The sequence below is a fragment of the Natator depressus genome, chromosome 6, assembly GCF_965152275.1.
Source record: "Natator depressus isolate rNatDep1 chromosome 6, rNatDep2.hap1, whole genome shotgun sequence".
NCBI lineage: Eukaryota > Metazoa > Chordata > Testudines > Cheloniidae > Natator > Natator depressus.
In genome coordinates this window covers 28,993,869-29,017,673 of record NC_134239.1, presented here as the reverse complement: position 1 = coordinate 29,017,673, position 23,805 = coordinate 28,993,869, and the positions used below count along the sequence as shown (strand labels likewise).

At 41.5% G+C, this 23,805-nt stretch overlaps 1 protein-coding gene across 6 annotated transcripts in view; it reads right to left on the bottom strand.

Annotated features, from left to right (window-relative positions):
* SERGEF (secretion regulating guanine nucleotide exchange factor) overlaps window positions 1-23,805 on the bottom strand; it is a 464,594-nt gene that overhangs the window by 425,324 nt on the left and 15,465 nt on the right. For all 6 annotated transcript variants that reach the window (XR_012639851.1, XM_074954902.1, XM_074954904.1 and 3 more), the window contains exon 8: window positions 22,675-22,833. Coding sequence is in view for 5 of the 6 variants with exons in the window: in XM_074954902.1 (XP_074811003.1) it covers window positions 22,675-22,833 (159 nt within the window). In the remaining variant the exon portion in view is untranslated. The remainder of the gene's footprint in view (window positions 1-22,674; window positions 22,834-23,805) is intronic.

Here is a 23,805-nt window from a genome sequence, read left to right as displayed (position 1 = left end):
CTGAATATTAGGAACCACTATTTCACTAGGCGGGTGGTGAAGCACTGGAATGGGTTACCTAGGGAGGTGGTGGAATCTCCATCCTTAGGGGTTTTTAAGGCCCAGCTTGACAAAGCCCTGGCTGGGATGATTTAGTTAGGGTTGGTCCTGCTTTGAGCAGGGAGTTGGACTAGATGACCTCCTGAGGTCTCTTCCAACCCTAATCTTCTATGATTCTATTATTCTATGATCATTTTGGTCATTCTCATGGTCCTTCAAGTATGTGTACAGATTTAATATATGATAATATATAACACTTATAATTAAATCCTCGTTTTTTGGCCAAAAGGACCACAGTGCCAGTCAAGACAAATAAATCACTACATATTTCTAGTTAAACTTAACAAGAGCTGACAAGATCCATTCATTTGCACTTAACTATTTATATATGGATAGAAAGTTGGCTAGATTGTCGGGCTCAACGGGTAGTGATCAATGGCTCCATGTCTAGTTGGCAGCCGGTATCAAGTGGAGTGCCCCAAGGGTTGGTCCTCGGGCCGGTTTTGTTCAATATCTTCATAAATGATCTGGAGGATGGTGTGGATTGCACTCTCAGCAAGTCTGCAGATGACACTAAACTGGGAGGAGAGGTAGATACGCTGGAGGGTAAGGATAGGATACAGAGGGCCCTAGACAAATTAGAGGATTGGGCCAAAAGAAAACTGATGAGGTTCAACAAGGACAAGTGCAGAGTCCTGCACTTAGGACGGAAGAACCCCATGCACCGCTACAGACTAGGGACTGAATGGCTAGGCAGCAGTTCTGCAGAAAAGGATCTAGGGGTTACAGTGGAAGAGAAGCTGGATATGAGTCAAGAGTGTGCCCTTGTTGCCAAGAAGGCCCATGGCATTTTGGGATGTATATGTAGGGGCATTGCCAGCAGATCGAGGGACGTGATCATTCCCCTCTATTCGACATTGGTGAGGCCTCATCTGGAGTACTGTGTCCAGTTTTGGGCCCCACACTACAAAAAGGATGTGGAAAAATTGGAAAACGTCCAGCGGAGGGCAACAAAAATGATTAGGAGACTGGAACACATGACTTATGAGGAGAGGCTGAGGGAACTGGGATTGTTTAGTCTGCGGAAGAGAAGAATGAGGGGGGATTTGATAGTTGCTTTCAACTACCTGAAAGGGGTGGATGAGGATGGATCTAGACTGTTCAAAGTCTACTCAGTGGTAGCTGATGACAGAACAAGGAGTAATGGTCTCAAGTTGCAGTGAGGGAGGTTTAGGTTGGATATTAGGAAAAACTTTTTCACTAGGAGGGTGGTGAAACACTGGAATGCGTTACCTAGGGAGGTGGTGGAATCTCCTTCCTTAGATATTTTTAAGGTCAGGCTTGACAAAGCCCTGGCTGGGATGATTTAGTTGGGGATTGGTCCTGCTTTAAGCAGGGGGTTGGACTAGATGACCTCCTGAGGTCCCTTCCAACCCTGATATTCTATGATTCTATGATATTAAAATGCTGCAGATACTGATGATGTTTCTTTGCTCAGCATTACCACCATCTTGAAACTCATGCTGAAAACACTGTGTTACATCAACTGAAAAGTTATCTAGTTTCACCTTTTTCTAAGTACCTCTGATCCTATTACTGAATTGCTAAGTGGCAATCGCTATGCTTCTTACAGCTCTGGTATACACGGCCTCTATCTATACTAAGGGCTTGTCTACACAATAAAGTTCCACTGATTTAACTGAGGGCTTGGCTACACTTGCAAGTTAGAGCGCATTAAAGCAGCCCCAGGCACCCTAGCTCACTTCCAGTCCACACTGGCAAGGCACATAGAGCGCTCTGACTCTGGCTCTGGCTAGAGCGCTCCTGGTACTCCACCTCAACGAGAAGATTAACACTTGTTGCGTAGTGGCTGAAACGCCCGGGCATCAGTATGAACGACGTGTTGCATTACTGAGCTCTGATCAGCCTCCGGAAAAGTCCCATAATCCCCTTAACGTCAAGTGGCCACTCTTCTCATTGTTTTGAACTCACCTAGGAATGTGGATATGCCCTTTGAAAGCTCCGTTTCTGACAGCCGGCTCTGAGACAAAGCAAGCTGTTACTGTGGAATGCTGTCTGTGTGAGAGAGAGAGAGGAGGGGAGGAGGAGGAGGTCTGCTGCTGGAGGTCTACAAGACAACACGCTGACATGCTTTCAGCCCCCCAAAAACCCACTCTCCCCCCACATACACACAACACACTCCCTGTCACACTCCACCCCACCCCACCCCCATTGGAAAAGAACGTTGCAGTCAATTGCATGCTGGGATAGCTGCCCATAATGCACCGCTCCCAATGCCGCTGCAAGTGCCGCACATGTGGCCACGCCACTGTGCTTGAAGCTGTCAGTGTGGACAGATTGTAGCTCTTTCCCTACTGCGCTCTACAAAGGCTGGTTTAACTCAAAGCGCTCTACATCTGGAAGTGTAGCCATACCCTTAAATGGATGTTTTTATGTGACTTAGTTAAGCTGGTCCAAACCCCTGTGTAGACACTTTTATTTCAGTTTAAGAGTGGCTTATTTCAGTTTAGCATAAGCTCTATCCTAACTGCTGTAAACTAGATGACAATAAATCTGGTTTCAACTAAAATAAGAGCATCCACAGAGGGATTTGCACCAGTTTAAAATCACTAATGCAATTTTCTTACACAGACAAGTCCTGAGGCAATTTGCACCAAGGGGACAACAATGATTTAGTCGTTCTAGTGCAATCCCTAATGTGGAAGCCCTGCACCAGTGCCAAACAGGGCTTCACCCAGTACAGTTTTCTACCGGATTAAGCTGCACCAAGATAAATCCCACTTTGCATGCTTGCAAAACATCTACATTAGGGATCTAAATCAATGTAACTATCTCAGCGTGGTTAGACTAGTGCAAAATGTCCTTAATATAGACAGGGCCTAAGCAGTAGCAGTAACACTACCTAGCTCTGACATAGCTCTTCATCAGTAGACCTCAAGCAAACTTTGCAAAGGGGGCAGCAGTATAATTATCTCCATTTTACAGATGGAGAAATTAAGGTACAGATAGAAGAAGTGACTTGGCCAAGGTCACCCAGCAGGCCAATCGCAGAGCTGGGAATAGGTCCCAGTTCAGTGCTCCAGCCACTAGTCCACCTGCCTGTTCTTCCTCTTTTCCCAGGAGCATAACAACACCATTGACATAAAGATGTGGTATTGTGAATGCCGCCAATGCCAGCGAATGAACCAGGAACCTCCAGAGCTGAAAGCATGAGTTTCTACAGTGTGAACTAAAAATCTCTGTAGCCAGAGGAGATTACACATTCACACCCTCTGTGGGTTAGGTACAGAGGGGGACACATAACACGCTGACCAGTGAGTTACACTATCTCAAGCACTAGCTCTTTCTTTGGTGACACCAATAAGCCCTGAGCTTAAAATGCTGGTTGAGAGAGAGGCCAAGAAGGAAGAGAGTTTTCAGTACTCGCTTGTCTTTTTTCAGCTTCATCATTAGGTTAAGTGATAAAGACTTTAATCATAAGCTGAGCTAAATCTTGTCACAGTCTAATCTAATTTCAATTCAACTTTTAAAACTAAAAACTGGTATAGAAAGTGGTAACCTGCTTGGTAAGTGACCTATCTTGCCATAAGCACATTCAACCAATGCTCCATAATCAGCCCTGGGTGCCTGAGACTTCGCAGTTGAAGTTTAAAACGTTTTTGACCTTTGAAGTCCTAAATGGCTTAGGACCTACCTACCCACCCAAGAGATCACCTCTTCCCCAGTGTTATATCACAGTCGAGATCCATGGAAGAACTTGAGCTGAAGCTCCACTGATATAAACAAGTGAAGGTCCAGGAATGCTCTGTGAGGGGTCCCAAGGCTCTAGAATTTGCTCCCCTACTTTGACCAAAATAGCTCAGAGGAAAACTTTCAAAAACGCCTTAGTGACTTAAGACCTTACGTCTCATTTTCAAAAGTAACCTAGGCTTTTAGAACCATAAATCCCATTGACTTTCAATGAGGCTTAGGTACCTAAGAGTTTACATCACTTTTGAAAACAGGACTTAATGATCTTCAAGGCATGTTGCAACTTTCATCTTTTTTCCCCAGGCATTTGAAAATGTGAAGAAATATAATTTGTAGGGTGAGGCAGATTTGTAGTGGGTTAGCTTACATTGTTGCACTTAGGATATACTTTTAAGTTCCGTCAAGGACACTTATAGTATATGAATAGGCATCCTTTCTAGCACTTCAATATATTAAAATAAATAAAAATAAAATCACAGTATTTGCAAATCAGACTTAATATAAGAATCTCTTGCATGTTTGAGGTAAATCCTAAGAATTGAGCAGACAGCTGCCACTGTAAACGATAGCCTTATAGCCTTAATAGCATCTTATTTACACTTAGAGCTCTCCCATTGACTTCATTCAGTGACAGCTGAGATAGGTTAATAAGAACTGATTTTCTAAATTTCACCGTGAATGTCATGACTGATTTTCAGTCTTCTAACTCTGCTAAAACAAAAGCAGTTCTCACTGAAACATTAAAAGGTGCTTCTCAGACTGGGGTATTTCCCTGCAAATTTTTTGCTTTGTACCTCATTCTCTTTTTTTCCTATTTTTCTTAATAATGGGTAAAGCATTGGGGGGGATGGGGAGGGAAGGGTGTTTAACCTATTCTCTTCATACTAAAACAAGACTTAATCTCACGAGGCTGCGAAAATATCAGAACACAAAGTGAAACTACGAAGGAGCAACTCAAAACAGGGTACGGATTACAACAATTAGGCAACATTAGCAATAACTGTCACTAGTACTCCAGTGGTAACCAGAGAGAAGAAGCAGACACAGTCACACATAGCACTGAATTCTTCCTCCTGAAAGGAAATTATATTTAGATTGATTTCACCACCTGTTACAGCTACTGAATAACAGGTGGTATGCTTTCTCATATGCAAGGGGGAACCATATACTTTCAGCTGCAGTGACTTAACTTACATTAAATGAAAAAAACAAACATGGAAGAACAAAAGCAAAGCCTTCAGGTGAGAGCACAGGGTATCTCCCATGTAGCACACTGCATCCTTCTGTCTCACAAAATGTCAGCTGCCTCTGCAAACAGGCAGACTGCTCAGAAATGGACATGCATAATATATTGAAAATATTGTTATAACAAATACAAATATCACCACAGGTACCCTCTTAATACCCTCCTTTCCCACAGGCAGAGTGCACTTTACCCTCTGCTATGTAGAGACACTTTCCAAACTGTCACATCCAAAGATGAGTGGAAAAGAACTGCAAAATTCAGCATGGTTATTTTTTCCATTTTAAACCCCTTGACAAAAGGCTCTCAGCATCCAGCATGATCTAAATTTAACTGAGACCCATTTAAATCCTATTTTCCAAAGGGCATCCAAATCTCAGCTTGCCAATCCTCTCATAATACATTTTGTTTGTGAAAGTCTATTCAAGTTCAAATAAATGTATTAAGTCCCATCTTGCTTACTGCCAGTCACATACATCTCTATTTTAGGGAAAACATTTAAAACAAAATTATTTTGGCTTTAGCACCTTCCTGGCCTCCTCTTTTTATGCAAGCAAAATATGGCATGACACGCTTATTAAAAATCATTCAGTTTGGTTCACTGACTCACGTCCAACAAAAAAGGAAGGGGAAAAAAAACACAGCTGCTCCATAAACTAGACTTGAATTACTCTATAACTATTGTTAACAAACTATTGTTGAGAAACAGTACACATGAACAACTCTGAAACACGGAATGGAAAACTTTTAGGGTAAACCTCAAACCTAATCTGTCCATTGTGATATAATCAGTGGAAACATTTTCTTCAAGATTGCGACCGTGTAGAGGCAACTCCCAGTAGGGAGCAAAAAGATTACCAGGAATATAGAATTACAAAATAGTAAAAAAAAAGAATTAACTACAGCTGTAGCACCATTACATTCAGAAAACCAGAAGCAATAGGAATGCTGATTTTCTAAGGATTCTGGGCACCGCCAGGGAGATGGGGCAGTTACCAGTGTTCTTCCTGATGTGTAACCGTCCCAAGCATGTAAAATTAAAAATAACATCAACGAGGCTGCTGACCCCTGAACTTCAAGGAAGAAAGTGCTGTAACAATCCTTGGCCACATATTTACAGACATTATGGTAACCTGCAAACCACATATATTTTTGTATGTAACTCAAGACTTGCAGTGAGCCAACAACCAGCTCTGCTAGTCAGTTGAGAGAAATGAGATACAAATGTATATATAAGGGAGGGCAGTTGCCAAGAGGGATTCACCCACACAAAGTCAGAGTCTATCCCAACAGCTTTTGTTTGTAGCTCTTGTAAAAAGGAAGCACAAGCAGCTTGTCCATACTGTAGGGCTGAAAGTGAGGAAGAAGGATTGGAGCTCAAAAAGATGGAGCAAGACATCATGGGAGGTTACCATTGTGCTGAGTAGAAACCACTGCAGCGATTAAACCTGGCAAGACCTGGAGAGTGAGCACAGCAGATCCCAGATTTTCTGAAATGCTCTAATAGCATGATTACTCCTGGATTCACTGGGAAGTGAGCCCCCAGAGGCAGGCTCTTCTGCAGTGGCACTGGCAAAATCGTTTTCTGTATTAATAATAAAGCCAAGTTCTTGCAGGATTTGAGTGCTGTGTCAGGCAGTCTACTTTGCAGATGGGCTTTTATTAATAGGTTGTCTATGCTGTGATAAATTTGAAATCCTTGCTGTCTGAGATCAGAAAAGAGACTCACCATCAAAGCTCTGGCAGCAGACGACAACCTGAAAGGCACTGCTATGAACTGACCATGTTGATTGGCTGCTGTGAATCACAGGGTATTTTGGGGTCAGAGAAGTACAGATAGGCCTTTTTTCAGGTCTAAGCACATTTCTTTGCCTACTGCTTGAATCAGTGCAGTATCTCTTTTTTTCTGATAGGTCAAGAATGGATAGGTCCAGAACGAGATGGAAGCCACCCACAGATTATAAAAAAAAAAAAAAAAATACTGAATAAAAACTGCATCCTCCTTGGTCCAGAGAAAACTTTGACACTTTTCTTGGAGTCTAATAAATTAGTAAGGTAAAGCACCACCCTTAGGCTTCAGGCTTATACTCTGAGGTGGGGAGTGAGGCATCAGTTTGTGGAAGACTGTGGAAGGCTCTGTGGTTAAGAGAGCTTTTGGAGTGAGCCAGCTTACAGCGGGGGACCATGGACAGCCGTCTAGTTCTCTCACTGAAGGGAAGGAGCTGGCAAGTGAGCAAAAAATAACTCACTATGTGTGTTGATTGTGACCTAACTGCAGCACCACGCACTCCCCTGGAGCTACTTTCTACTGGTCTTCTGTTCCATTCCAGATACTTAGCAGGGCCTGCTGGACTGGCCACCCTGCAGCCCTTAGAAAAACTGGCTGAGCTGGTGATGAGGAGATGCAGGCTGGGTCATTCAAAAGCAGCGGGTCAGCAACGGGCGAGCCGTGGGTTTTTCTCTGCTCTGTAGACATATCCTTAATCTCTGTGCTTCCCATAATCACAGCTCTGCATAATGACTGTAATGGAACAGCTTTCTTCATGAAGCATTTTGTTAGCTACAGATGAAAAGTATTATAAAACAATTATAGTCATCCCTCAAGATGGCATTTTGACATCCCCTACACACTCACTTGCCTCTGATTTGGCTCCTGTTCCCAGGAGAGTAAGTCCAGCATTCCACGTCAGCTTTCAGCCAGCTGTCTGCCCGGAATCAAATTGCCAACAACTCTGCCACACAGTTCCATCAGCCCCTATAGCTGCAGCTTCCATAAACTTTGTAAGTTAAAAGGACAGTGAAAGATCAATGTGTGATGAAACTGGGAACCCAGTTTAGAGATTTAACTAAAGGAAAAAATGAGCCAAAGATCTTTGCACCAAAAGATGTGCACCAAAGATCTTTATTACTGCTCCTGTGTATTCCGAATGATCTGTAGATTCCTTAAAATGGATTTCTGCAAAGCTTTAATTCCATACATTTTAGAAATATTAACAATGCTAAAGTTCCCAGAATTAAAAAGCAACTTGAATCACAAAATGACTGACCAAGGAGACTACAGTTTTGACAAAGCAAAACAACTATAAGCAGTCAATAAAGTCTAAATGAATGAAAGTCAGCTAGTTCATAAGCAACACATTTTCACCCATCAGAACAAATAAACTAATGTACAACTGGTGCCCACAAACAAACTTCATTAGGTAACCACATAGTCCAACCGGCACCCGTACAAACATTGATTTAGCAAGGAAGTACTGTGTGTCCAGGACTGACCCCCACCAAGGCAATATAAAAACCATTTAATCAAATAAAAATAAGTGATATTATGCTATTTTATGGAAGAACAGTCTTCAAGCTAAGGCACTGGACTGGGACTCATGAGATCTGGGTCCAATACCAAGCTCTCCCACAGACTTGCTGCGTGCCCTTGGATGAATCATTTAATTTTCTAAGTTCCCAATCTGCTTTCATGTTGTATACCTTTTCTCCCTCCCTTTGTCCGTACTGTCCAGTTCGAATGCAAACCATCAGGGTGAGCCACCTTAATGTGTCTCAAATTGGTCACCCAAAAACTGAGACACCCAAAAATCACTAGTCACTTCAGAAAATTAGGCCATATCAGTCATAGTACTATGACATACTAAGCCAAACACCTCACCAGGAAAAATATTGTAAGAGGATGATTTAGTTGAAAATACAGCTCATGCCAATGCTGAATGTATATTCCATGATCTGGCAATTCTCTGTCAAGCTTCACTGTTTTAACTAGCACTTTCACTTCCAAAATATTGCATAGCTATATTGTTCACTTGTCACAGAGATTCAATAACATCAAAAGGTATTTTATGGAACCCAGCAGCAGATAAGAACCGGCATTAGCTGCAGTCATAACTCTCTAGGATATGACAGACCTTATCAAGCAGATCAATGCAAAGTAATCTGCAATTGTTTTTTATTTTTATTACAAATCACTTTACACTTGTCAACAGACCAATCTCATTATATCTCAATGAGTTATAGACAATGACATCGTACACAGAGATGTCTGCCCATGATTAACATTATCATGTAGTGTTCAATATCACCTGAAGCCTGCCATCTTTTCTAGAATGTGTGAATTGGGAGTGTATAATATTGCCAAAAATAATTTTTAACTTAAGCAAAAGCTGTTCCACAATTGCCAGAGTTCTCTTTGCTGTATTAATACTCCTCCAAACCCCACTTTATATTGGTCCGCATTTCACTCTACTCATTTTTACTTAGGCATTATTTAGTGTTTAGGCTAGAATTTCTTCTTTTCCCACCCCGGTAAGTTAGGTCCTACAAGGGCTTATTAAACATATATATAACAAACTCAAAGTACCACAAGAGGTTATTACTGACCACATATTTCTGCTCAACTCTTCATTTTGTCACCTCATCCTCCCACTTTCCCCCATCCCATTTGTCTCTTTTGTTCACTTGTTGTCTCCTCTCTCACACTCCTAGACAGAAAGCTCACTGGGGATGGATTATCTTCTTTGTTATTTGTCTGTACAGTTCCTAGTAACAACAGGGCCCTGATGATTGAAAAAACTACCAAAGGAAATGGTGGCTTCTCCATCTCTTGGTATGGGGGGGAGGGATAGCTCAGTGGTTTGAGCATTGGCCTGCTAAACCCAGGCTTGTGAGTTCAATCCTTAAGGGGGCCATTTGGGATCTGGGGCAAAAATTGGGATTGGTCCTGCTTTGAGCAGGGGGTTGGACTAGATGACTTCCTCAGGTCCCTTCCAACCCTATGATCCTATGATATCTTTTAATCAAGACTGGATGCCTTTCTGGAGGAAAAGCATTAGCCAAACACAAATTATTGAGCTCAGTACAGGGGTAACAGGTTGAAATTCCATGGCCTGTGTTACATAAGAGGACAGACTAGATGATGTAATGGCCCCTTCCAACATTCAAATCTATGAATCCTTTATTAAGGACGCTACTGTATTACAAACAACAAATAACAATCATGACAGCAAGCAACATGCATAAGCACAAAGACTGTTATAGTGTAACTTTTCATTGCATGGACAGGCAGTGCAAACTAGACAAATGGGCATGGGAGTGGAAACCTGGAAGTTCTGTGTTGCAATCCCATCTGTGCAAGTGACTAGCTGAGTGGCACACAGTAAACCATTTAGCCTCTGCCTCTGTCTCTGTCTCCCCATCTATAAACATGGAGATAATAATAGCTGTCTACCTATCTCACAGAGTGTTTGTGAGGATAAATATCATGTTACAGAGATCCCCTTTCCTATGCACAAACGCATTATAACAAACCCTTCCCATTGTTACTGAAAAGCAGCATCGCTGATGTTATTACATTAATAGCCAGACCCTGCTCCCTTTAACCTGAAGACATCATGGAGAGCGAGATCAGCTCATAAGCTGAATTTCAGTTTCTTTTTTAAAAAACACTGGGTTATGTAATAATCACATAAGAAAAGAACATTTGAATATGATGACTAGACCGGTTGAAAATACAAGAAATTCAGAAATGACAACGCACCTTCTTCATTACACCCAACCATTGCATCACATATGGGAGGTAAGAACACAGTTTTCCACCAGATGACTTTAGAACAGCAAATGACCTTACCAGATAAGATGCTTAATGCAAAAGGGCAGCCATACAAGTAGTTTTCAGCCTTAAAACCACCTAGTTTTCCACTGTTTTTTTTAGTTTAAGACCTGCCAATGGTTTTTTTACTTTGATTTGACCGATCTCTAATATTTTATATATTCTTCCAAATCTCAAAATCACACTCCCTCCGCCCCTGAAAGCTTAACTATTGTGCATTAGAAAGAATGTCAGAGACTTCATTCAAAGTGTTTGATTGTCACCAACTGGCATTGAGCGTTTGTCACATTCATTCAATTAACTGCAATTTATAGTCTGCCTACTTCAAATCTGAAAAAGTGTCTTGTTGAAACTTTGTTCTATAATGTAGTAAAGTCATTTCACTTGTACTGCATCTAATCCTTTTCAATCATACTATAGGCAGAAGAGTTCAAAACGGATGTTACAACCAAAGAGGGTAGCATTTCACAACACGCACCACCAACAGGGCCAGGATAGCAGGCACAAGATTCCTGGATGATATCTTTTATCAACCCACAACATGTCACATGCATGTGTGTCTGATGGGAGAGGGATGAGTAAATATTTCTTATGGACGTATCCTCCTTCTGGAAAACTCTATCATTTGAGAAAGGAGCGTGAAAGGATGGTGTAAGGCACTGGGCAGAACCACTAGCTCCGGAAGATGAATAACGAACCCTTTCACCGGCAGAGGAATTTCAATCCCTTTCCTCAAAGCTTTATTTTATTGATTCAAATTAAGGATCCTAAACAAACCCAAGCCACTCAGAACAGCAGGTCCCAATTGCCAGAAAAATATTGTCTTTAAAAACAAAAGCATATAACTCCCTATCAAAACAAAATACCCCACTGAACACACAATTCTCCCCTTGGGGAGAGAGAACAAACCGCATGTGGCAGGTGTTAGTCACATCACTTAATGCACTACTGGAAGACGCTCAGATACTACAGTGATGAGGGCAGTATAAGAACCTATACAGAACAGCTTTCCAACTTCTTAGCCAGCTGGGAGGAAAAAGGAAGTACCCTTACCCACAGGCAGCCCCAGCCACTTTTCCTCTATCTTTATAGCCCCACACTCAATCTCACATGTGACTGCCAGTTAACCCCCTCCAGTAGTGGGGCTTGTGACGTACACTTTTACATTATCATAGATGGTTTTGTGACTACAGCACAGGACTTAGAGTCAGGAGACCTGGGTTTTACTCCTGATAAGACCTTTCAAAAGTCACCCAACCTTCCAAAGACTTGGTTATTTCCCTATCTGCAAAACAGACAGGAAATTAACCACCCTCATGGGGAAGTTGTAAAGTTTGGATTTATTCACATAAAGCACTTTGAGGTCTTCAGCTGAGAGGCAATACATCAGAGCAAACTACTGCTCAGTAACACAGTAGTAATTATCTTGTACACTCCACGGACAACGGTTTACTTTTCAGAAGTATCTTTAGGACGCAGGGACAGAAGTCCAGCCTAGAAAGCATGTGTCAGCTGAAAAACGGCTCAACAGAAAAAAGAGAGCTGTGGTCAGCAAGGTCTTGGCCAGAATGAATGAGGTTTATCATAAGAAGGCAAAATAAGTTCACATAAGCAGAAAAGGAAACAAAAACTCCCCAGCTTGACATTCAGCCCACTGCTATAATCCTTTCCCAAGATATTCTCCCTCCACCCCCTCCCAAGCAGCCAGTTACCACTGGGGGCAAAGGGAGGAGCTGAGACCAGGGTAACTCTTTGTTTCCAAGAACCAGAGAGTGCTCCTGTGCCCTGTCATAGCACTATTTAGTAATATAAAGTGAGGGGTGTTAATTAGTATACAAGAGTTTAGAGTTTGGGAAAGACTCCTTGCATCTTTCCCTCCTTCCCCACAAAAAAAAAAAAAAAGAAAATAAACCATGCACCCATTTTTTCCATAACTCCAAGAGTGACATGTGGCAAACATGCTGGCCCACACAGACATCCCCCAGGGTATTGGTTTGTGGATTGTGTGTAAGGGGGAGGCACTAACTGAGCATCTGTGTGCATAAACTGCTCCTGCTCAGAGAAACGGTACAGGTTGCCTCACCAGACTGTGCCCTATGGAGGCAGCTGGATTGCTGAAGCAGAGAACACACCCGCCTGTCTACTCTGCTCTCACCTATACAGGGCAGGATTTAGCCCATATTTGCATGCAACATATGAAATATAACATTTTGGCAATCAAATTCATCAAGCCAATGGTGTGCTCAGTACTGTAGGAAGAGTACATCTGAGCCACCCATGGAGGAACAAATCTGCAACGAAAGCTCTGTTAGAAAGAGATGCCCCTAAAGGCAGATGTTGCCACATCAATATTGGCTACTAGGTCTGGAATAATATAAATTGCACTTTGCCTCTTGGCAAGGTAATTTTTCTAAAGGTCTTCTTAAGAAGGGAAAGGGGAAACAAGACTGTGAATCTCCCCTTAACGGCAGTTAATGAAAATTCTAGTATTTATGTAAATCTAGGCTCTAGTAGGTCAAAGCTATATGCCCAACATACAGTTAACCTCCATTAAATGTGAGCTCCTTAAATGACTGCACCTTATTTAAGGTAGCCCTTACCCAAAAGCAGTCCCTTCTGCAAAGGATTCTTCGGCTAAAATAGGGCAGCTGAAGAGCTAAAGATAGGTTCCCCTTAACAACGGAGGCTTTACTGGCACTAAGTAAGAGCCACAAAGCAGTGCTTAGACTCCAATGGAGCTTCTCAGTATTCCAAGGCTGGCAAGGCATCCCTTAAGGGCTGCTTCTGAGACTTAATTCAAAGCAATACCGAAAAGGACCTCTAGTGGACTGAAAATGTACTGCTTAGACTTCAGAGGCCAGTTTCATCAGTAGCATAACTCCACTTAGGGCTTGTCTACACTTAAAACACTGCAGTTGCACTACTGCAGCCACACAGCTGTAGCACTTCAGTGAAGACTCTACCTACGCTGATGGGAGAGGTTCTCCCATCAGCACAGGTATTCCACCTCCCTGAGAGGTGGTAGCTAGGTCGACGGGCGAATTCTCCCATCCACCCAGCACTGTGTATGCCGGAGGAAAGTTTGGTTTAGCTGCGTTGCTCAGGGGTGTGGATTTTTTAGGTCGACGTAAAGCAGCTTACATTGACCTAATTATGTCAGTGCACACACTACAGCCTAGTCCTGCTGATGTACATACCCTACTATACAAACATAATAACTCCACCTCCATAAGAGACATATGGCTTATGTCAGTGTAGTTAGGGTGATGCCGTGTCTATGCAAACATTGCATTACTAATATCAGCTCTTGGCTGTCTTGTCAAGAAAGCTGGGCAGCTAGAGCCTGGCTGCCCCTGGCTTCTGCTCCCAGCCGCCTGGCTCCGCACTTCCAGAACCGAGAAACTCAGGCAGCCACCCACCACTCCTGGCAGGGAGCTGCATGGAGCTGACAGCCCTGGCTCTCAGCCCCCCACACTGCTCCTCTTCAGTCAGTGTAAGCGCTCCTGGTGAGGATGCAGATCACTGACAGAAGGAGGGTAGTGTGGACATGAGCCACTGCAGTGGTGGCTGTAAATCAACCTAACATGGTTGACTTAAGTAGGTAGTGTAGACATGTCCTGTGCAATGTAGTTATACCGAATTAATTTCCTAGCGTAGGTTAGGCCTTACTTAGCTGCATTTGCACTAGACCTATTACATTACTTAGCAGCAAATGTGATGGCCTTACCCAGTGGTGATAGAGAAAGAAGATACCTGTGCAAGTACTGCAGACAATGACTTGAGATTTCCATTTGCTTCCAGTGACACGAGTTATTGCCTTCATCCAAATCCTAGCAGGGATGGATCCCCACTTGCTTTAAAAGGCATTTATTGGACTAAGAGAGTATGATTCAGTTTTGCTATGTGGATGACTAACATGCCAGAAAAGACCTCATAAAATAATTTTATTTGTGCTAACTGGTTTGATGCTAAGGGACATCCAAGGAAGTTCAGATTCAGTAATTGCGTTTGGCTTCAGGATTTAATGCTAGTGAAGCTGTTTTCATAGGGGTTGATTGTGTATTGTTCCTCTGAGACTTCTTAGAGCTGCAGTGAGATTTGCAGAGGAGGCAGAAATAGCATTGTAACTGCACTACTGAGATACTCCCTCTAGGTGAAGGAGCTGGGAATTCTTTAGTTTTTTTTCTTCATCCAAGAATTTCTTCATCCAAACTCAACTGACGTGTAATTTCATTTGATGATACATGAAAAATAGATTAGTGAATTTATTCAGGAGAATACTTAGATAATAAAACAGCCCAGATTAAAGAAGCTTATTTATCTGCCATCCCAGTTAATCAGGAAATCACTTGTTTTGAACTGAAGATGATGATTCACCTTCTGTAAGTCTAATAAAGGCTTTTCTCTCACACTTTTGCTATATTTAGGATTGCCTTCAAGTCAGGTGAGTTCTACTCTTTCAGAGAGTAGCCTAATTTACATCTTTAGCTTTCCAGGAGAGGGCTCAGTTCTTTTGAAACAGATGAGCAGTAACTTCTAAATTCACATTGATCGATGTGCAATTCCACTCTGACTGATGTAAACATGTTGAGGGAGACCACAAATGACAGCTAACGCTGTTTTGCAAGGTGAGAGGGTGCACTTGCTTGTGTTTATAAGGCATTGTCTATTTTGAAGATGCCTGTTGTAGCAATGACTGTTGCGGCATTGAGCATTTTGCTGGCACGAAGGCTGTGGTGACAAAAATCATTGTCTAGAGCAGTGCTGTGCTCATTAGCTGCAGAGAGCACAGCTGGAACTGGGAACTGAGGCATGAGATTTGGATCAGATGCGTACTTGATGTGGAGAGCAATACTGATGTTGCGGTCAGTAACAGAGGTATTGTTACAATTGAAATTTGTGCCTGAAAAGTCACTCAGCATAAGAATCAATATAGGAAGCAAAGTAGAGACTAATACAGGTGTTTAATTGATCACTAGGGATCTAATGCAAAGCCGACTGGATGCAATGGGAGACTTTCTATTGACTTTAATGTGCTTTGGACCTGACCTCACTGTACAAGGTAATTCTTCTTGAAAGAGCACAAGGAGGGCTGTACAAGCTTAACTACATGTCTCCTTTTGTGGGGAACCCGGGAATCAAAGCAGAAGCAGAGGGCCTGCATTGAAGACCTTCACCTGCTACTGAAAATAAGATAGCACAAGGGGAATGAGAGACCCAAAATTACAGAGACTGGAATACTCTGACAGAAACAACCCAATTTTAGAAGGATAAAAAATGAAACTTAAAGGAGATCAGTTAAGGCGAATGTGAATATAGAATATAGAACATTCCGTGAAAGACAGCAACAGCCCTAGTCAGACAAGCAATTCATGTTCCTCAGAAAAAGGTATATTAGTCCTGAACCAATGAATTTTGTGACAGAACAAACAGCAAAAAAACAACAATAGAATGACAGAGAGGAGAACTCTCATCATCATTGGATGCGATGGCATATCTTGCATGGAAAAAAAAGTCAGGCATCTCCCTAACCTCAGAAGTGAGTTCCCAACTATGATGAAGGAGAAAGTAGGAAGAAATGAAAAGCACAAATATTGCTGAACATTGCCCTGCAAAACCCTACCAACAGCATACAAGAAACACAGTTTTTAAAAATAAGATCAGTGTAAGTATGAGAGGCAAAACTTAATGTAACTGAGGGAAAAAATAGGCCATGTTGCTTCCTTACATCTAATAATGAAGAAATAACTTCCTGAGACATGTTTACACAGTGTCAAATCAGGGCAACCAAAAAAACAGCCAACTCTTCCTCCAGATGGTTGCTTTTAGCAACATCGCTGTCCCATTTACTTCTTTAATGTTCTGTTTTCTCTGCAGTCAACTGCTGCTTGTCTGAGCAGATAAAAATCAAAATGTTTTGAAAGAGAACATGTTGGAATAGCAGCATTTATAATTTTATGTTCAAGTTTTACCCAACCCTTTTCATTATATGTCTTCTCTGATAGATAGTATTTTACAGCCATGTTGGCAGGAATTTAAACTTTTGATCTGGATGATGCTTCAAAACAGTTATTGGGCCCGAATTTGTACCGCTCTCCCAAATTTTCTCTCGTCCTGGTGGGTCCTGAAACAGAGAAGCTTAAAGTAACTTCTATTTCAACTATTATATTTTGTTGTGTTATAGACTATTAACTAAGTAAAACTCTCACACAACAAAGTTCCTTCATTGTGATTCTGTTTGCTGAAGCCAATTTGAGTCTGATGTTTCTGGTGATAAACATAGATCCCGTTTCCACCTTCCATAGTAGCCAAAGTGGAGAAAATATCAGATTTCATCCTTTTTTTCCCCCTAAATCCTTTATTTCCTCAATCCATCCATGTACCTCAATCTGGTGATTTTAGGTCCCTCTTTTACAGGGGAATCTGGAACTGCTCATGAACTCAGCAGCAGGAGACTCAAGCAGTCTCTCATTCATTGCAGGGAGAAGGTCACATAATGGAGGAACACATATTAGAGAAGGAGTAAAATTTTCAAAAGTGTCTAAGGGTCTAAGATTTTAAAGGTATTTAGGTGCCTAAGATGTAGATAGATGCCTAATGGGATTTTCAGAAGTGCTTAGGTGCTTGAAATCAATGAGAGTTAGGTGCCTAGGTACTTTTAAAAAGGTCACTAGGCACCTATCTGCATCTTCAGGTGCCTAAATACCTTTGAAAATTTGGCCTTATGGGATTGAGAATCTTAAATCCCATTGATTTTAAATAAGACTTAGGTTCCTATGTGCCTAAAAGTCACTTTTAAAAATGGAAGTAAGTTCCTAAGTCACTTAGTCTCTTTTGAAAATTTTGCCCCAGATCCTTAGAGGGTAGAAGTCAGCGTAGCTCCACTTAAATTATTTTCAAAAGTGTTTTCTCTATTAGTCAAAATAACCTGATGTTAAAGAGTGTGGTTGTCAAAGCTATTTATTTGTTTCAGTGTTTGCTGGTGATAAATATCCGCTACATGAAGTTTCACATAGCTGATATTCATTGCCAACAAATACTGAAACAAACTGATCGCTTTGACAATCACCACTCTTTAAAATCAGGTTATGCTGACTAACGTCTTGCTTCCCCCACTTCAGTGTCAGCATTAATGGTGGAACCACTTTTCTCATGAACCCTACAGTTAGAGATGAGTGCTTTTATTCCACCTGAAAACAAAGATAATACGCTTTCAAATAGTGCATTGCCTTGGTTATAGCTCTAAGAATTCTCAAGACAGAAGCCTCCAAAAACAGGCTAGAGTTTAAGTAGGGTTAAAAAAGTTAAGGTAGTTGTCAGATTTGTGCAACTTTCAAGTGATGCATACCTCATGAATCATGAGCGCTAGTGATAAATGCTATCTGCCACTAGAATGCAAAAATGCTTTGGTATCCAGTGATCCATTGCATTCCACTCGTTTCTAGCACAACAGTTTGCAATATATCAAACATTATCATAGACATTCTTCTCTCACACCAATAGTATTATTTGGTACCATGCTTTATGACACCAATCCAGCAAAGCACTTAAGCATGTGCTGAATTTTAATCAATGAGACTATAGTACTCATATGCTTAAAGTTAACCACCTACTTAAGTGCTTTGCTGGATCAAGGCCTAGCACAGCAAGTCCTGAACCTTGGACCAGTGCAATAATTTTAACTCTCTGCAGATAATAATGCTGGGAGATTTGTCGCCCCTTCCTAAATACTGTCTTTAGATAATCAATCGGAGCATATGAATGGTCACATCAGGACAGACAAAGAGGCCATCCAGCCCACAATCTGACTCTGACGATGGCTTAAAACAGAAGTTTAAGAGGAAAGTGAAGACCCCTCTGGGAAGTTCTGCAAAACTACCAGGGAAATGCTATTTCTTGACCATGCCTATCCCACCCCATCCCCAAGCTGACAATCAATGTATACAGCAAAGTCTAAGGATTATGTCCTTTGTAATTTATGCTAGCTAACATAACTGCAAATGCTATTTTTATTCTATACAAGCATTGAATCCTTTTGTTAATCTCAGTAAGCTATTTGCCTAAATAATATGCTGTCATGGAGTAGTGGGTCCCTATGGATAGACTAAGCCCAGCTTCCTGGGACCAAAGCAGGTGAGCCCAATCCAGCTAGTTAAAGAGGGCTGAGCTACACCTGGGCCTATAAAGGGCTGCTAATGGGAAGCTGGAGGAGGAAGGACTGAAACAGGCTGCACTATGGAAGAAACACCCCCACATTGGAGAGGAGCTAGATCCTCTGGTGGGTCCCTGGAGCAAGGGACCAGGGGCTCAGGGAAGCAGCCCTGGCGGGGGTTGCTCCAAGAAGGGAGCAGAAGTGACTGAGACTGGGAAGCTGCCAGGAGCTGGAGTGCCAGAGACCCCTGGGAAAGGTGGCCCTGAAGCCTGGGGCCAAGGATAGAGTTAAAAGGCTGTTTTTTGTTTGTTTGCTAACCTCTGTTAAGGAAATAAACCTCCGTGCAAAAGATTGGGCATGGCAGCGCATGCTTTGGAGCCAGGGAGAAGCTCAGCCCAGTGACATATGCTGCAGCAGCAAATTCCACAGGCTGCTTACATGTTACTAAAAATAATATTTCCTGTTATCCATTTTTAATGGGTTGCTTTTTAATTTATCCAGTTTCCTCCTGTCCTTGCATTATTGGACAGAGCAACAATGAAAGTGCCCCCAGCTGGCCATCATCAGATCACCAGTTATTGTACATACAAGTATCTCTATCACATTGCCTGACTCTTATATTTTCCAAGCCAAGGGCCCAATCCAGCATACGCTGCACACTTGAATAGTCCCATTTTCTTTAATTTCACATGATGACATAGGGTCTGTAGAATCAGATCAAAATCATACTCATTTTCTTTCATCTTGTCTCATAGGGACAGTCCCCCTCATTGTAATAAGTTTTCCCAGTCTTGTGTGGATATTTTCTATTTTGCTGTCTATGAGATGGCTCACCAAAACCGAACAATACAGCCTAGCATCTTATTTTCTGGGATATTTTTAAATACAACTTTTTATTAGTTTTTAAAAAGAATAATAAAGGAAATCAAGAAAACTCAAGTACATGCAGAGCTAGTATTAAGAGAAAATGCAAAAAACTTAGTCTATTTGAAGACATGAGTACAGTGCTATATTATTTGTTATTTCCTCTACCACATCTCATTGCATAGATGTCTTCGATAAAGCACAAAATGGGGATAATACTTCCCCCAACTCCTTCTGGAGTGTTGTGAAAACAAATGGATACACTCGAGAGGCACTCAGAAGTTATAGTAATGAGGGATGACATAAATACCAAGATTTACAGAGGGATAAATTTCAAAAGCCATTCCCATTTAGAAGTAGATTAAAGAGGAAATATTGGACCTTTTTAGGCTCCCAACCTTAAAAACAACTAAATCCCATTCCACCAGGTTTTCCTGATGCCTGCCATATAATTTTTAACTGTCCTTTTTATAATAGTTTAAGAAAAATCATTTTGGGGTTCACAAGCGACCACAAAATAGTATAGACAGTGTGGTCCTGCTAGCATGCACTTGTATAACTGCAAAGATGACTCACAGTACCATCCAGAATCTCTGTCTAGGTTGAGTTCAATCTTAAGTACTTATATGGCCTCTATTACCACAGTAGCTGAACACCTTCCCAGTCTTTAATGTATTTCTCCTCACATTGCCCTCATGAGGTAAATAAATACTATAATTGTATAGTACATTTAATATTTGATATAAGAATTTTCTACATTTTACAGATGGGGAACCAAGGCACAGAGTCTTGCCCAAGATCACACTGGAAGTATGTGCAGGACCAGATTTACAGGCAGGCAACCCAGGCGACCGCCTGGGATGCCGGGCTTGGGGGGCACCGGGCTCAAGGTGCTGTTTTTGTTGTTAGTGACAAAAGGGAAAATAGAATGCTTGAAGTAATGTGTTTCAGGTATCCATATATGGATTCATTTTTCACTAACCTCCTAGAATGTTCTGGACTTTTGTATAATCTCGTGGAATGTTCCAGGCTTTCTGAGAACTACATTTTCCTCAAATCTTCTAGAATGTTGTGAGCCATGCCCTCGTGGATACATAAGCGGCGGGGCATCGCCAGTCAGTCAGTGAGATGACAGAACAAAGTGAAGTGAAAGCCCAGCTACGGTATTATTAACCCTGCTTTACTGTGTAATTATGAAGGTGTACTTGTGTTTTAAGACTTGAAGTCTGTAAGTAGCAACTAATAAAAGACATATTTAAAGAGACACCGGTGATATAAGAACATAAGAATGGCCATACTGGGTCAGACCAAAGGTCCATCCAGTCCACTATCCTGTCTACCGACAGTGGCCAATGCCAGGTGCCCCAGAGGGAGTGAACCTAACAGGTAATGATGAAGTGATCTCTCTCCTGCCATCCATCTCCACCCTCTGACAAACAGAGGCTAGGGACACCATTCCTTACCCATCCTGGCTAATAGCCATTAATGGACTTAACCTCCATGAATTTCTCTAGTTCTCTTTTAAACCCTGTTATAGTCCTAGCCTTCACAACCTCCTCAGGCAAGGAGTTCCACAGGCTGACTGTGCGCTGAGTGAAGAAGAACTTCCTTTTATTTGTTTTAAACCTGCTGCCCATTAATTTCATTTGGTGGCCCCTAGTTCTTATATTATGGGAACAAGTAAATAACTTATCTAGCAAACCCCTATCTACGTAACAATATAAAAGAACTACTGTTACATCTTAAGCATGGTAAAAGAAGTAACGTTTGATGACTTTCTAAGTCTGCGGAACATAGACTTTTGCTCTCCCTAATACTGTCTCTTTTTCCCCATAGAAAATAAAAGATGTCCCCAAAGAAGCCTTCAGGAGCTCAGTATAGGAAGCAAAAAGCTCAGTTGCAATCTAGTTTGCAGAAAGGGGCAAATTTGATGGGAAAATATCTAAAACAGGACTAGGGTTAATATTCCAATGATGTCACCTTCTGTAACACTATTTAACACTGGTCCACCCAATGTTGGTGCACAATTCAATTTCTTGATGTTAGTACATTTCAGTTATTCTTAAAATTAAAAAGTTGTTATAAGCATAGAGGAAATGAATTTTTTTTATTTGCTTACATATGGCATGAGTAAGTACAGATTTACAGATCCTAGCATGCAAATGTATTGTCTTATACGACAGGGATGAATCATGCATGCAAATCATACATCAAAGTTGCAAAATGGGCTAAAAATGCAATAAAAAATAAGGTATTCAAAAGTTTAGCAAATGGAGGAGGAGCAACCATAGACACTCCTCGCCTGGGGTGCCATTTGGTTTAAGGCCAGCCCTGAGAATGTGGCCAAGCAATTAACTGATGCAAAGTCTCCTAATTCCCAGGCTCATGCCCTAACCACCAGACTATCCTTCCTCCCTAACTAATGATGATCCCACTGCCCGGAAAAACTCCTTGCCTAGAGGAACCACAAGGAGCCTCATCAGTAGGTTTTCCTCAAAGTATAATTTCTATGGCCTTGATAGAAATCTGCCAGAGGCCTCTCACCAATGATGACCCTACAACCTGGAAACCAAAGCCAAAATCTTCTACCACTGCATGGAACACCACCAGACTCCTTTTCTCCAAGGACGAGGCTACACCTCGCCCAGAGGGCTGGTCCCAGGAACTTCTCACTTACTGGAGAGTTACCCCCTTTCTATCATCTGGTGATCTGAGCTGTTTGTGTATATTGGTGCTTTTGCAGCAGCAAGCATCTAAAATAAGCCAGACGCTCTTATTGTATACGAAGTTTTCAGAGAAGCAGGAGTACTCTTGATGGAAAGAAGTCCATTCCCCTACTTTTTGAAGACTATCACTGTACAGCTTGATCTGAAAACACCTCTGTGCATCACTATTAACAGTGAGGAAGATCAAATTAAAATAATGTTTTGCCTAGAATAATGTGGATATTTAAGTATTTGCTTGTAACTTCTGGCTGCTTTTCGGATCTCCTACCTGTTTGTGCCACTACGTGCGTCCATCCACTCCAGACCGCTCCAATCTTTTCACCCGAGAAAAAATGAGCATCTATTTTCTGGGGCTCAACAAGAAAAGTCTCTTTACTCACTAGCTGCCCGTGTTTGTTGCTACCCCAAACACACAATTCTCCTTCATCTGAAATAAATACAAAAGTAAAGAAATTAGAGGGAAGCTACTTCTGTGAAATATCAACAGATGGAGAAAAATACAAAGGGAGGGTAGTACATTAGTTCAGTTTCAATTTTCCTTGTATATTTTCCCCACTATTTATACTCCTCTACACACACACACCCTAGATTGTAAAGAATAAAGGTAGCCATAAGGGCCCTCAACACATTTTCCTTTCCAAGGCAGAACTAATAACTCCGCTCATGCCTCTCTCCACTACAAGGACATCGACTACCATTGAAATAGATTGGTGGATAATTACTATTTTTTCCTCTATTTGTTTAATAAAAAAAATTGCATATACACACACCACAAAATCACAATGCAAGCTGGGGTGTGAATCTGACCCACATTACCCTGCCACTGAATAACTGTCCACGTAGACCTTGCTGACATGCATTAACAATTTTTTGAATTTAGTATTCTTTGAAATGGGACTAATCAAAGCGCATTAACGAACCGTTAAGAGAAACAATGAATGCCAAAACAGAATTTTTTAGGTTTTCTAAAGGACTCTGTCATTTTTTTTCAATTAAAAAGGGGGAGGGGGGAGAAAAATCAAGTAATTGACTCTTGTATTTGCCTAAAATTCCTCCCCAGAAAAAAGGAAATCTTCTTTTCCCCTGAGGAACTATATGGCAGAAACAGCTAATTTCAAGCAAAGAAAAAAAGTTAAGTTTTTCTAAGGCTATAACCAACATACCATTTGTGTGGCTTACAATTTACTAAGGATGCTACAACAATCTACTTACCATTAGCCCCTTTTGTATATTTTAATGTGATCCCTGTAATTTGTACACAACCAAAGGCAGTACAGCATATGCCTATAGGCCATATAGTTGCTACTATATTGGATGTAAGTAGTAAGCTGAGCACTGAAGGAGTGAATTAACAGCTTCATCATCCTTTTTTTAAAATGTGCCATATGTTTTTGTAACA